This window comes from Kryptolebias marmoratus, linkage group LG1, assembly GCF_001649575.2.
Source record: "Kryptolebias marmoratus isolate JLee-2015 linkage group LG1, ASM164957v2, whole genome shotgun sequence".
Lineage (NCBI taxonomy): Eukaryota > Metazoa > Chordata > Actinopteri > Cyprinodontiformes > Rivulidae > Kryptolebias > Kryptolebias marmoratus.
The window spans coordinates 23,192,076-23,207,164 of record NC_051430.1 but is presented as its reverse complement, the minus strand read 5'-3'; the positions used below and the strand labels follow the sequence as shown (position 1 = coordinate 23,207,164).

Sequence of the window (15,089 nt, the reverse complement as noted above, 5' to 3'; positions counted from 1 at the left end):
GGGGGGGGGGGGAGTATATGAATACAGTAGTTTGCAGATGATGCTGTATGTGGAAGCAGGTGTAGAAGCCATGTAACCCCCCTCCCCATCTTAAACCCCCACAGACCACCAGGGTCTGGCAGAAAGGTGTTTATACTGAAAGGGATGTAAGGTTCAATAAGAGACGAAGCTGTAAAAGTAGCCTTTAGCATAATACAGAGATAGTTCAAGCTGTTTGAAGTGGGGTTCTGTGTAAAGGTTATGAACAATAAATACCTTACCTGCTGCAGATGGCTCTTTGAATGACCTCAGTTTGGAGTTAAATTTTGACCGGATTGACAAGCTAACGGCCGTCCATTAGCCTTAACTCTTAAAACAGGTCCAGTCTCAAAACTGACATATTGGTTCATGCAACAACCAGCCGTAACTGTTTACTACTATTATCGCCCACCGCTGAGCGCTGAACGCTGGGCAATAATGTTTTGCCCGAATGTGTGGGCTCGTGAGTCTGTCTGTTACCAAAACATCTCATGAACCATAGGATGGATTTTAATAAAACTTTCAGAAGGTAGTCTTTACATGCGCATCTACAACGGTGTAACTTTCAGAGTCAACTCAATCAAAGATGGCTGCCAACACATATTCTGAGCGTTTAAAACGACATCAGTGATGTTCTTAGCCTAACTCAGATTAGCCGTTAGCTCATTAATCTGCTCAGAAATAAATTTTATTTCTCCAAACTGTTATGTGTTCTTAACTGCTCCACAGAACCCTATTTAAAAAATATCTGAGCTCGCGCCTTAATTTTTTTTTCTCTCATGCAGAAATTATCTTCAAATTATTTTAGATGTCAGTTAATTCAGCTGACATATATGGCGTTTTAGTTTTTCTGATCATAATTTGTGCATTATAAAGTGTTAAATCATGGAAACACCGGAGTCCAAAACCAGAAACCAGACAACCCTGCTGGTTGGAATCAGTTTTCCCACATTAAAGTGGGATTTCTTGATTAAATTTAAAATTGTTTGTGAATTGCTGTAGTTTCTTGACAACTGAAACTATAGAAAACAGCAACGATTTACACAGGAAAACAGTGAGAAGCTCCACATTTTTACTTTTCAGCTTTTATTTGTTTTTCTTGGAGGATATTTTTTAAAATGCTGCTTATCAAATTAAGCTAATTTGCCATTTATACAAAATATAAAGCAACTACAGCAAAAAAAAATGTTCAGTTTTAATGACAAACGTTTTATTTAACTGCATAGAGACACATGTCAGTATAATAAAGGTGAAATTAGTAGACTAAACATGGAAAATGATGTGAAAGTCTTATAAACCCTGAAATAAACACTAATGTCTTCTAGTTCAGTGACACTAAAGAAAATGCTAAATAAAAACTTTGTTTATTTTATGTTTTTACTCAGACTAACCAATGTGACCTTTTTGATTTTCATCATGGTAGGACAGGGGTCTGCAACCTGTGGCTCTGGGGCCGCAAAGGGCTCTTCAGCCCCTCTCAAATGGCTCCTTGTAGCTTTGATTAAAAATGACATGACATGACATGAATTGTTGAGTAATTCTAAAGTTTTTATGGACTACAGAAAAGGATACTTTTAGTAGTTTTCTTATTCAGGTTTCTGTAGTTTATGTGTGTGATGTCTGCAGCAGAATAAGTCAGTAATTATGGCTTGAGTTCTGAACAGAACAATTATAAAATGCAATGGTGAGTTTTACTGTCGAGCTAACAGATTATTAGCCTGTTTGTTTCTTGCTTTGCTTTTATGCAACTTTCTGACTTACTTTCGCTCTCCAAATCCATTAGAAAGTTCACATTTTTCAACATAATCGAAGCAAATTTCTGCAAAAGCAGAAACTTTTGCACTTTTATTGAAAATGAGTAGATTTTACAGCATCAAAAATGAGACGTTTTTGTAACAAACGATAAGTTATTCTTAACAAAGAAGCTCTATAAAAACTAGTTTAATAAAGATTGTAGCTCTTTATTTGAGGACTGCTCTTAAATAACCAGCAAACTGGTCTTTTTTTATATGTTAACTATTTTTGAGACATTAAGATCCAACTTAATTTTTTTTTATTTTTTAAGAGGGCTACTTAGATTGATTGAAATAAGCAGTTTGGTACAAACTAAAGTAAGCAGTTTGTGCAGAATGAAACAAGTAGTTTTGTATAATTTTTCTTTCTTTGAATTCACACTTAAAAAAAAGAAAATCTAAATGCCACAATGAAATATGAAATAGTATATTTATCCAGCATATAATTTATTAGTTGTTTTATCTTAAGCCAGTTTAACTGAAGAGAGGAAGAGGATCTCCTGTAACTTTGGGTCCATTTGACCCGAAGGCCCCGGGAGGGTTAAGTAAATTTTGTGTCTCTTTACAGTTTTATTTAGTAGGAGGGACAGTAGGAATGGCTCTTCCAGTTGTAAAGGTTGCAGACCCCTGAGGTAGGCGGACCCCGGAGCCCCTGAATGTGGGCCGGACTCTGTTCTGCATCTGATATTGTATAATTAGTCCTTATGCAATTACAATATTGTATAACTGCTTTCGTTTTTCTGTGTTCCTCTAGTGTGTGTGCCCCCACTACCTGCATTAGGTTGTGATGACCCACACTACTTCCAAATGTTTCTGTGACCCTCCCCAATCCTGACTCCTAACCTCTAATCCCTGACCTTTGACCTCCACTATGGGCAGTGTTGGCAGTGGGGTGGCAGGAGAGCAGGAGTTTGCCATGAAGTCCGTGGGCACGAGGACCACCCTGCCCAGAGCCCCTCCTCTCTCTCGCCGTTGCCCTGCCGACCGCAGCTGCAGCGCTGAGCGGCTGCCCCGGCCCCCAGCGACCATATCAGACGGGACGGCGTCTAGCGATGAACGAGGGAGTGTCAGTATCGGGACTGGGACCTGCACTGACCGGCCCACCGAAACGGCCTCCTCCACCAACACTGAGTGTACCATGACCGCCCCGTCCAACAACAACCAGTTGGACTGTGGCACCGCAGCTGTCAGGAGGGAGTGGGAGAGTGTGAGGCAGCGTGAGAGGGGGAGAGACCGGGACCGGGACCGAGACTGGGACCGGGAGAGGTTAGAGAGGGAGCGTGAGAGGGAGAGGAACCGGGAGAGGGAGCGGGAACGAGTGGAGAGGGAAAGGCTGGAGCGGGAGAGGGAGCGTGAGAGGGAGAGGGCCAGGGAGAGGGAGCGGGAACGGATCGAGAGGGAAAAGATAGAAAGAGAGAGGGAACGGGAGAGGGAGCGGGAGCGAGAGAGGGAGAGGCTGGAGAACGAGAGGATGGAGAGGGAGATGCAGGCAGCAGGTTTGGATGTATGTGGGAACATTGTGGGTCGTGGAGCAGGTGAGAAGACCAGTGTCGGCATGAACCACCACCCGCACAGAGAGATGGCCGCCACCAGAACTGACAATGAAAACAATCCAGTCGGACACAACCCGCCAAACCACAACCCGCCCAAGATTATGGCAGTGTCAGGAAAACTGGAGCAGGTACTTCAACATTTAGGACAGTGGTACCCAACCTGAAGGCCTGCACCTTAAAGGAATAGTTCATGTATCTCAAAGTGGGGTTGGTATCCAGTACTTCTGAGCAGTCAGTATCTTACCTGCTGTATGCAGCAGGCAGAGTGATTTCAGTTTGGGGAATCGCAGAGAAATTCTTACAGTGTGTCAAACTAACAGCTATTCAGCCAATGAAACACCACAAACCTTAAACTTCGCATAGCAATTCAAGTAAAATATGTATTGTAACTTTTGTATCAGACAAATTACACTGAAGACCAGCCGTGCTGGAATACGGTTCGAGGTCTGTTACAAGAAGTTTCATATGAAACACAACCTTCAAAATTAACTATAGGCGTACCCAGTTCACATAACGGTCCAATTCTGATAAAGAATACAGTTAATGTTTATAAGTGGTCAAAGTTCTGACCTTAATCCAACAGATATTGTTCAAGATTTTGCTTTATCAATTCCAGAACAACTAGAATGTGCAAAATTTCCATTCCACAACCAATAAAACTGTTAAACTCACAGCCCTTTTTATTAAATCTCTGAATGAGAGAAACAAAGCGTTTCATTGTGTCTTTTTTCTTTTTTATTAAATGAAATACAAGATAGAAAAAAACAAAGAATAGGCTTTTACAATTTGTTTAAATTGAATCTTTTTATTTATTATTGTACACTTAATATTAACTGTTTTTCTTCAAAAATATAAAAATGATGAATTCCTTTGCAGCACAACTAACATGTAATTAGGGAATAGAAAAAGTTCACAGGCTTTGTTCTATTCAAAAACCAAAAAACAAGCATTTCCAGAGTTACAATGAAGCCAGTGATTTTTAGTATTTTATTTATAAAATGGCCTCAATAAGGATTGTTTTGTAGTTTGTTAAATAAAAATGTTTCAGCTCATTTTATTTGACTAAAATCAGCACTTAAGCTCTCAAAATTAAAGTTTAAAGAAAAGTATAAACTGGTTCCTTATCTATTAAACTGGGTTTGTTTTTGAAAATTATTACAGCAAAGTCTTCTAACAGCATTGTTCGCCATTTTTCAACAAAAGTTTCAGAAAGAAAATCAAAATTATTTCCTAAAGTTTGAAATGTAACATTATATCTGTCGGGCATCTTTTGTGCTCAGGACATTTTCTCTAAAAGCTGAATTTTACCAACAAACGTCTGCTACAGTGAAAGCTTTTCTTTTTTTTTTTGTGAATTGTAGTTTCTGCTTCTCATGTTTCCATACTGATGCTGTTTCCTCCCTGGTTGTTTTTCCCAGGCGATGCAGAGCAGCTCCGGACTCGTTCGTCCCTCTGCCTTCAAGCCAGTGGTTCCTAAGAGCTTCCACTCTATGCAGAACCTGGTGGCCCAGGCAGGAGGGGCTGGGAGCGAGGGGAAGGCTGATGGCAGGGGTGAGGGCTTCGGTGAGGGCAGAGTAGGCAGAAGGGGCAGAGACGGAGGGGGAGGGGAGGCAGGGGAGGTGCCAGAGGCCCTGCTCCTGGACCAGGACAGTCCAGTTAGGGTCAGCAGGAGTGAGGGAGGGGGAAATGGTACTGAAGTGGTTCAGGGAGGGATGTCAGATTCAGGGAGAAATTCCCTGACCAGTCTGCCCACCTACACAGGCTCGGGGTCCGGCTGCGGGCCCCCGGCAGTCCTGGGGCCGCTCAGTGCTTCCACCAGCCACATTAACAGGTTGGGCATGGCCGGGGCCGCTGCAGGTCTGGACAAGATGGAAAAGCCCGGCTACCAGGTGTGACTGTTGGCTACACCTGGTTTCATTTTTGTTTTACATCCTAATCATCCCTGACATGGTGTCATAACGTGGTTCTGTTCCGCAGAACGGGCTCAGCGCCTCAGATAGTGGCCGGTCCTCCTCGGGAAAAAGCTCCTCGTCCTATCAGAGGCTGAGCCACCTGAGTGACGCTCCAGCACCTCTGCGGCCCTCCCCCTCCTCTGATGACATCATCCAGGACCTCGAGGACCGACTGTGGGAGAAAGAGCAAGAGGTCCGAGGCCAATCAGAACTGTCCGACACAATTTAATTACATAAAGTTAAATATTTCTGATTCCTCTCCTAAAAAACTCTGGTTTGAGAAAAGAAAACATACCTTTTTTTTAATTTGACCTGAATGAATGAAAAGAAATCTTAAAGAAGAATACTCAGTCCCAGTTTTAGTGAATCATCAGGCAACATTTTGAATATTGTGTCTTTATTGTCTAATGGTTTTTTTGTTGTTGTTTTTTAAATTATGCATTAAAAAAGAGACATTTTATATGTACCTGTATAATCACATCTGCGAACTTTACTGTTTAGTTGTGGATGAAAATTAAAAAAAAAAAAAAAAGATTTCTAGCTACAAATAATTCACATATTTTTAGGACTTTATATTTTTTTATTTTTAGTTGTTGCTGTACGCAACACTGTGGTCCAGGATAATACCAACCTTGTAGAGCTGGATGGGAAGCTCAAAAGTTGGATTTGCTTTAAATATTTAAGAAAAACATGCTTTATATTTTATATTACTGACTAAACAATTTATGGCCTACATGCAGTTTGACAGTTTTTCTTGAGGCAAACGACATCTCGGGCAGGTTTTTCTGCTGTTGACTACAGGAAGTTCTGTATTTTGTCACTCCTGTTGGATTTTTTTTTTCTGCTTTGAGTGGCTGCTGATGGGTTTGATTCTTCTCCTTTTCCTTCCCACAGGTGCAGCATATGCGCAGAAACCTGGACCAAAGTGAAGCCGCAATCATTCAGGTGTTTGAGGAGAAGCAGCGAGTTTGGGAGCGACAGATGGACGAGCTGAGACAGAACTACGCTTCACGCCTGCAGCAGGTGACCTCATTACATGACTTACCGAAAATACGTCAAGATGAACCTCGTTTGTTTGCTCCTTTTGACCAACACATCTTGTCGCAAATCAACCTGTGGGAAATTTAGAACAACTTTGTAACAATGAAACAAGCTTTTTTTCTCTTTTTTACTCCAGTTAGTAGAGCCTGATAAGTCTATAAAGTTATAACAAGCAGGAAAAGATTTTATAAGTCCAGGCATACTGTTTTCTTCACCATGCTCACCACTGTCATGCTGGGGATTTGAGGATTTCTCCCTATTTTGCGCATCACTCTATGTTTCCCTCAGATTGGATAAAATCGAACTCGACACCTTTTCCCTGACTCCTCCAAACAAGGGTTTAAACTAGGACGTGTCTGCAAGTCTCCCAGATTTTTTTATGTTCACAAATAGTGATTGGTGACCACTCATTGAACCCCAGATTTGCCTCAGATTGATGCTATTTGTCTGCAACATGAAAGGTGGGCCTAAACCTTTTGAATCTGAACAAGGTCCCTCAAGCTTCCTTCCCCTCTTCGACCTCCACCACCAGTGTCCGGCCCGGGGAAGACGCCTCTAATGCTCAACCTGAGCTTCTCCTCGAAGCGCATTGCTATTGTCGACACTCGCGTCTTCCGCCGAGGTCCGAGCGCCAAATATCTTATGTCATTCATGTCAAATAAAACCATTTAATTGCAGCTTCTCTTTGTCGTGAGTCTCTCCAGGTTGAATTATTTTTCTTTAATTCTAACCCAGTTGTATTGCATGACCCAACATCAACCAGATTAAGATGTAGTATAGTCAAGCTAACAAGGCTTTAAGTACCTAAACATAATGTACACTGACATAAAACAAGCCTCTGTGTGTGCATGTGTGTTTTCTGCAGGTGACTCGACGAGCTCAGCGCTCCCAGACTGCTCTGCAGGCCCAGATAACCCGTCTGTCCCAGGACAAAAGGAGGCTCCAGGAGGAGATGGCGGCTCTGTTGGCCCAGAGAGAGGAGCTGGAGAGAAAGTGCTTGGATTACAGGAAAGAGCAGGCTGACATCCTGCCTCGTCTGGAGGAGACCAAGTGGGAGGTGAGACATGAAGTTTTTGCGCTCGACTGGTTTAGGAAATTATTCCAAACCTGCATCCATCTGGGCTGAAGAGGATAAAGGTGTGTGCATGAAGATGAAAAATGCAGATTTTAGCTGAATGTGCTAAAAAGAAACACTCCTTCATTAGGGATGCCGTAAATGCTCTTGTTCTGACAATAAAGAAGCTAAAGAAAGAGCTGAACTCCTGCTTATGAGAAAATGAAATTCTAAAGTAGCCTGTACAAAAATAACGAAGGGCAGATAAATGATGGGATTGTTTCAGGAAGAATATTGTATTCAGTCTTTAAATCAATCATTCATCTCATTTATATAAGAGGGGAAAGTTTTTAATTGAGCTATCTGGTATTATTCTCCGCTCCACACTCAACATGGACAAAGAAACTAATAGTTCAGAACTGCTGAAGTAAGTTTGTGTGGAATAGTTATGATCAGTCAGTGTCTTACCTGTAGCAGCCAGAGGGATATCAATTGGAGAATTCTCATAGGAGTCAATTGAAGCTGTGCAAAAGTTTACAATAAAGCATACACTTGAACAGCTGTAAAGCAGAAATTTGCTCTTGAATGAGTGGTTTTTAACTTGACTCCTCATGAGAATGTCTCCGTCTCTCCAAACCTGCAGGTAAAACACTGACTCCTCATAACTACACAAACCCACTTCAAAAAACCTGAACTATCCCTTTAAGTAGTATAATTTAGCTCAGAGGTGGATGGTTCAGAAAGACTTTTAACTCAAATCTTAATTTCCATTGTTTATGACTTGACCGTCACTAACAAGGTACAACAGCATCCTGTCAGAAGATTTCAGAAGTTTTGTTCTGAATAAAACTCTAAACACTTAAATAAAAGACAAGTGGCCTTTCTTTCTTACTTTTTCCTACCTCTTACTTATTACCATGACGTTGATGACTGAGACTCTTTTTCAACACATTTTTTTTAAATGAAAGTACACGAGGTTCCCCTTTTGAAAGGAAAAGTTTATTAAACTTGTTTATTTTGGGATTTTTATTTTCAGACCAACAAGAAGATATTTGTGTTTTTGTTGTATCAATTATACAACATCCCCCCCAAAATGAGGGAGCCTAAGTTTTGTTAGCTTTAGTATTTCTGCATATAATACAAAAAACTCCAATTTCCATGAAACCCAAAAAAATCCGGGCACTTTGGAGCAAACACTGCTGTTTCAGAAACTTCTATTATAGTTAAAGATCTCATCTTATCTAACAGACAAGTTATTCAAAACATACATCTAAACTCATCAAGAATTTGATAGTTTTTTGTTTGCAGCTGTTCACTGATATGCCTGAAACTCATCTGTATCCACTGAACTGAGGAGCCTTACACTGACACCATAACACTGAACATGTGTTCTTTGCGTGGCAGGTGTGTCAGAAGGCTGGTGAGATCTCCCTGCTGAAGCAGCAGCTGAGGGAGAGCCAGGCTGAAGTGACCCAGCGAGCTGGGGAGATGGTGGCCCTGAGAGGCCAGCTGAAGGAGCTCAACGCCCAGCTGAGGGAGCGGGAGGAGGTCATGCTGGGCCTGAAGGACTCCTACAGCACAAAGTGTCTGGAACTGGAGAAGTGTGAAGGAGAGCTGAGGAGGACTCTGTCTGAGGTGGGGGTTTTAGCATGCTTCGCTTAAGGAGGTTGTCCCCCTCGAAGTGTTTCTGAAAAGCAAAATTTAAGTAAAGCAACTCTTTGCAAAGAGGAAGATTAAAATTTACTTTAGCTTAGTGAAGCCAGTATCTCTGTGACTGCTGATAACTAGTCTGCAAACAACATTTGTAAGAGATACTTAAGAATGTGTTGAAACATTTGCGGTGGTTCTGTTTCCTCATGTGAGCCCCCCCACTTTTTCATGCAACAAATCTTTCTCTCAAAATAGCCACAAAGTCGTCGCCAGCATCTCAAACCCTTCTCAGCTAAGTTTCTTAAAGTTTTAGAGCACTAGAGCCGTCTTTTGACTCCTGCACTGGAGCTCTACTATGACAGAAAACATTCAAGGCTACAGCCCTGAGTGTCTAGGTCTAAAAGCCATCCTAGTGGTGAATAATCAGTACTTAAAAACAGGTTCACTCCAGTAGAATTAAATATAAACCTGGAGACGACTGCCAAAGTGGGTACAAAGCAGGCGAGGCGAGTAGGATGTAGGAGGACGTGGGCAACAAAATAATGTGAACGGCCTAGAATACAGCTTTGCAAGCCATGATTTTCAAAAATTGGTGGCTCAGATTGTCGTAAGGCTCCCCGGCACTTAGTCGCAAACACTCAGATTTCTGTTAGACTGCAATGGAAAATTTGCCTATTGTTTCAAAATTTTGAGTCACCAACAAATCCTCAATAGTCGCAGCACACTGAGATACCACATTTAGTCTAAAAAAGCAAGCAAAATTTAACGTGAATGTTTTAAGACTTATTTTTCATCTACTATATTTGAGAATTTGTGATGTGACAGCTTGTTAGAATCCCTGAAAAAAATATCACATAACCAGATGTTTGCACTTATCCTTATCCTTTACAGTTTACAAAAAGTGGCGCTTTCAGGATTTGCACGTTTATCTCTAAATCTAGATTGTTGATTGATTACGTCCCAAAATTCCTCAGAGGGATTTCAAAAACTTGGCTAAAAGTCCAGAACAAGTTGGGTTTGGGCAACATTGTATTTAGCAGACGCAACTTTTTGGTCTTGCCAATGAGCACCTTAACAAACTGTGTATGTGTAAGCACACTGATCATTCTAACATTACAGTGACAGCAAAATTTATAGAAACATTCATTTTAAAGTTACTAACATGTTGAGAACCATTTTGTCACAGCATAGAACTGCCTTAGTTTTTATCTGAAATGTTAGAGTCTGCATTTCTCTTTACAGGTGTCCATCCTGAGGGAGAAGCTGGGAGTATTTGAGGCAGAGGTGCTAAGTTTAAAGCGTGCTCTAAGTGAAGTAAGCCGAGGGGCTGAAGTCATTGTGAGCCCTAACTTGGCTGCAGCGGGGCTGCTGCCACCGTGGGGAACTGTCCACCTCCCACGAAACCCAGCTGAGCCCCCCACCAACTCACTCACCCCCACGTCTGACACCTTGCTCAGTCTTCAGAGCGATGAAGCTAAAGCCCAAAGGCAGGAGGCTCAGAGACAGGAGAGGCAGCAGCGTGAAGAAGCTCAGTGGCGCGACGTGCAGCAGCGCCAGGACCCCCACCTTCAGCCCGAGCTCCAGATGCGTTCGGAGGCCCAGCTTCGTCAGGAGGCTCACCTCCGCCACGAGGCCCAAATCCGTCAAGAAGCTCAGCTACGTCAGGAAGCACAGCTGCGTCAAGAGGCGCAGCTCCGTCAGGAGGCTCAGCTCCGCCACGAGGCTCAAATGCGTCAAGAGGCCCAGCTCCGCCACGAGGCCCAGCTGTGCCAGGACGCGCAGCTGCGTCAGGATGCCCATCAGGCACAGCGGGGGCAGGAGGGTCACTGGGACGAAGCGGGGGAGCTGCGCAGGCAGCTAGAACAGCTTCAGGCTGCGTTACGCCTAGAGAGGCAGCAGCGGGAACGCCAGGCCCTGAACTTCGACCAGGAGCGACACACCTGGCAGGATGAAAAGGAACGGGTTTTGAAATATCAGGCCCAGCTGCAGCTGAGTTACGTGGAAACACTGCAGAAGAACCAAGCTTTGGAGAAACGTATGAGCCAGCTGGGAGCCAAACAAACCACAACCTCCACCACTGCTATCACCACCACCACCACATCCCCCACTTCCTCTAACTCTCCACCTCCTCCACCAGCCCTGTCACCTCTCTCTCCTCAGCTGCCTCCGCCCCTCTCTGGTCCTCCTTCCATCTCTGGTCCTTCATCTCTCTCTGGTCCCTCCTCCCTTTCGGGTCCTCCTCCTCTTTCAGGTCCTCCTTCCCTCTCTTGTCCTCCTCCCCTCTCTGGTCCTCCCTCTCTCTCTGGTCCTCCTTCCCTCTCTGGCCCTCCTTCCCTCTCTGGCCCTCCTTCCCTCTCTGGTCCTCCTTCTCTCTCTGGTCCTCCTCCTCCTCTCTCTGGCCCTCCTTCCCTCTCAGGCCCCATCGCCCTCACCCTCTCCCCTCCATGTGAAGACCAAAAGGGCCCTCCGTCCCTCCACCAGCTCGCCCCTCCCTGGGCCGGACCATCTCGCCTGGAGAGGATAGAGTCAACGGAGATTTAGAGACAGTTTTATGAAACTTAAGCTCCATTTCTCTGCCCTCTCAGTTGGAAGGCCTCTAACCTAAAAACATTTCAACAAAAACAAAACAAACAAAAAAAAAAGATAAAAGAAGATAAAAAAATACAGTCTGAACCCTTTTCAGTGCACCTACAGACACTAAACAGCATCAGCTGTAAAACTAAAAACAAATAATCTGAACAGGAAGTAGAACTGCACTGTTCATTATCACAGATTTTTCAACTTTTTCTGTCACTAGTTGCACATCAATACATCCAACGTTATCAGCATTAAAGAAAAGTTTGCAACACCGATCAGTGACAGAAGAACAAGATTAAATAATGCTGACGTGACAGCGCTATTACACACATCATTTAATGCCCATGCTAGAAAACAAAACAAGACAATCAGGGATATTGTCAGAATCGATCAATGAGAACACAGTGTGGTATTTATTTATTGTAAGTCTGTGTCACTGGTTATGTAAAAGTAGACTTAGTGATCAGAGTGTGTGATGTTACCTTACATTTCTGGCCAGAGAGCGCCTTACTCCATTCTTCCCAGCACGACTAAGAGAATATCTAACTAATGCTGGGAATTGATGAAAAAAAAAAAATTATATATATGTATATCAAGAGTGTGATTATTTATTTTCAGTGCTTTAATATGAGCAAACCAGCTACACAATACTATTACACAAGACTGGACTAGTTACTTTAAATCTCAGCAGATGTTGACTTCAAAGGTCACACACACACACACACACACACACACACAGGGTCCAACACACGACCCCTTTAAACACTAAGACCAAGAGAGTTTATATTTTCTACAAACCGAGTTTAAATACCAGATAATCAACCCCCAACCGAATACATTTTTTGGATGTAAGAGAACTTGACTTGGTTTCATTTCAGATTCTCTGCTGTGACTAAAAAATGAACACTAGGGGTCATCGGAGAGCTTTCCCAGTGCAGCCCCACCACCATCCCTGCTGACCTGCAAGCAGAACGTGAATGCACATGCACAATTTGAATTTAGATATTATGATAATTGTGCTGTTGTGCATTCGCAGCCAAGAAATCCGAAAGTGCAGTCAGTCGCCCCAAAGGGAACATTTTTTTATAGAATGTATGATATTCTAGCAGAAAGGAAAAAAAAAATATTATAGTTATAGATTGTAAATGTGTGAGTGAGAGTGAGGGAAAGAGTTCGCAAGCGAGCGTGTGTGCATGTGTGTATACATATAAAAAGCTTCAGCTTATGAGATTGAGGATAGAGGGACTAGTGGCAATAGAAGTGGAGATGCATTAAGTTAAAAAGGGATTTTCTTTTACATCAAAGCTTGTGAGGCTGAAATTTTAAACCGGGGAAGTGTGTATATCTTGGAAAAACTCCTACTTTCTTCTGTATATTTCATGTACACAAAGCAGGTGAGACAGAGAGAGAAGCTGGAAACAAAATATCTGAAAAGTGGATCCTTTTAAAGGACCGTTCAGGCGAAGTGCACTACGTAGTGTCCGACACACAAGTTCTGATGTACAGTAGAGTCCGATGTGAATATCATGGCTTTTATAACTGTTGTTTATGCCAGCATTAAAAAGATGTTGCTCAAGAATATTAACTTATCTCTAAGGTATTATGTAGTATTATCATCTTTATTACTGTTATTATATTATGGTGAACTGACAGATAAAATATGTGCCATTTGAGCTTTCCTTTATGTGTTTTTTTAAAATCTGTGTAGCTATAGCCTGTATCGGCTGACCATAATGGTGCAATCATAGCAACTTTGTCCAAAAAAAAAAAAAAAAAAAAGTTCCTTTTGATGTAGGTGATGTAGTTACAGTATTGCATTGTTTAGAGAACAAAATGCTTCTGATTTTATACATGTTTAAAAATATATTGTTTGCATTTATGTTACTAGTACTGCTCTGGCTTGATTAAAACAACTCATTTGTTCAAATTCAGCTGAACTAATAAAGATATGTGAAGAATTCAGCATCTTTTTGTCTGAGAGCGAGCTCTTTTGATTATAGGACTGCTCAGGTGAAATATCTGGAGAACTTAAGATAATATAATATAATATGTGATATTGTGCAAATAAAACCTGCAATGTTTGAAAGGCCCGTAAACAAGTCTTGATAAACTTTGAAAAGATTACGATGAAGTCTGAATGAAGCAAAATGTAAAACACTAAAACTGAATCAAGACTTTTGCACAATACTGTCATTACTCCTCATGGCTTTCCAACACTCAGGAATTGATCTCACTAATTATGCAACAATAAAAAATACACATACTTTACTTCTGCCCAAACAGAATTAGTCTGTAGAAAATTATGAAGGAAGAATTCAGATCTTGCCACTTCACTGATAATTAAATATCACTATATTACATCGCAGAGATGTATTATTTTATGTTTAGTCAAAGAAAATGGGATAAATTAGTTAAATGTGTAAAAGTACCGGCAACACGTTTGTATTATTATTCTGCTTTAAATATGTTTATGATATTGTTGAGTCAAATTATTAAAGTTTGAGCAGGAGTTTAGTGTAGCTTTAGGTGGAAATTTTTATAGTACGTTTGGATAGTTAACAGCGAGGTGTTTTATTTCACAAAAAGTTTGTGTGTTTTGTTAATATGCCTTAATCTGCTTCATCTGTGCTTGGCTGTAGTGAATCCACAAAAAATGGAAGGTTGTCTTCATACCAGGTTAGGCTGAGTTCTTATGAGCTTATGTGAGAGCAAACAGGTATTATTAGACAATAAGTACTGAAAAAACACAACCTGTTCAAATGTATTAAGAGCAGAATTAGGTCTACAAAGAGGGTGAAAAGAAGTCCTATGTATTTGTTGAGGCTTTCACTTTCTGCCGTCTCATAAAAAAAAAAAAAAACCTGTCTAACAAAGCGACACTAGTCTGAGCAAAACCAGAGTACTTGTAACGTTAAACAGTCCAGAAACTAAGAGCCCATTTCGACTTAAATGATTTCTAAAGAAACTGAATTAACAGGAAATCTATCTACAATGTGGAACAAAGAGGCAGATTACATTTGGGCTGTGAGACTACAAGTTGGTACTAGAAAAAGACAAAACACAGAGAGAATAATTGGCCAAGAGAAAACAGAATATGTATTCTGTGTTGACAGGTGTTGCTGAGCTTAAGTGCTTCCTCTTACATTGTGAAACATAAAATGGAATTTTACAAACAGCTTTATTTTATCAGTCACTCTCACAATTCAAAAACCCTAAATGACCTTTCAATTTAAAACCAATACGCCTCAAATAAAAGCAGTAGGCAGAGTGTAGGTTGCTGCCCTGTAGGTGCATGCCACAAACTGAGTTCCAGTGTATGACACATAGTTTCACAGCTATATGGAATTAAAAAAACTGTATTGAATGGTTGTGAATTGACAACTGCATTCCTCTAATAAAGGTAGTCTGGGTTCTTCCCTCACAACACCATTCATCCTACAGAGAGGCGTCC

General features: G+C 41.6%; 1 protein-coding gene across 1 annotated transcript; it reads left to right on the top strand.

The window, feature by feature from the left end:
• Window positions 1-23: 23 nt before the first annotated feature.
• On the top strand, window positions 24-11,602 carry lzts3b (leucine zipper, putative tumor suppressor family member 3b). The gene is made up of 8 exons (XM_017412184.3): window positions 24-3,492; window positions 4,783-5,253; window positions 5,342-5,509; window positions 6,211-6,339; window positions 7,223-7,414; window positions 8,816-9,046; window positions 10,304-11,315; window positions 11,478-11,602. Exons 1-8 carry the CDS (start codon window positions 2,683-2,685, stop codon window positions 11,600-11,602), a joined length of 3,138 nt encoding a protein of 1,045 aa, XP_017267673.1. The 5' UTR covers window positions 24-2,682.
• Window positions 11,603-15,089: the final 3,487 nt, after the last annotated feature.

Coding starts and splice junctions, on each gene's coding strand:
- lzts3b (XM_017412184.3), top strand. CDS start 2,683: ATGGGCAGTGTTGGCAGTGGGGTGGCAGGAGAGCAGGAGTTTGCCATG. Junction 5,254..5,341: donor TGGAAAAGCCCGGCTACCAG/GTGTGACTGTTG, acceptor TCTGTTCCGCAG/AACGGGCTCAGCGCCTCAGA. Junction 7,415..8,815: donor TGGAGGAGACCAAGTGGGAG/GTGAGACATGAA, acceptor TTTGCGTGGCAG/GTGTGTCAGAAGGCTGGTGA.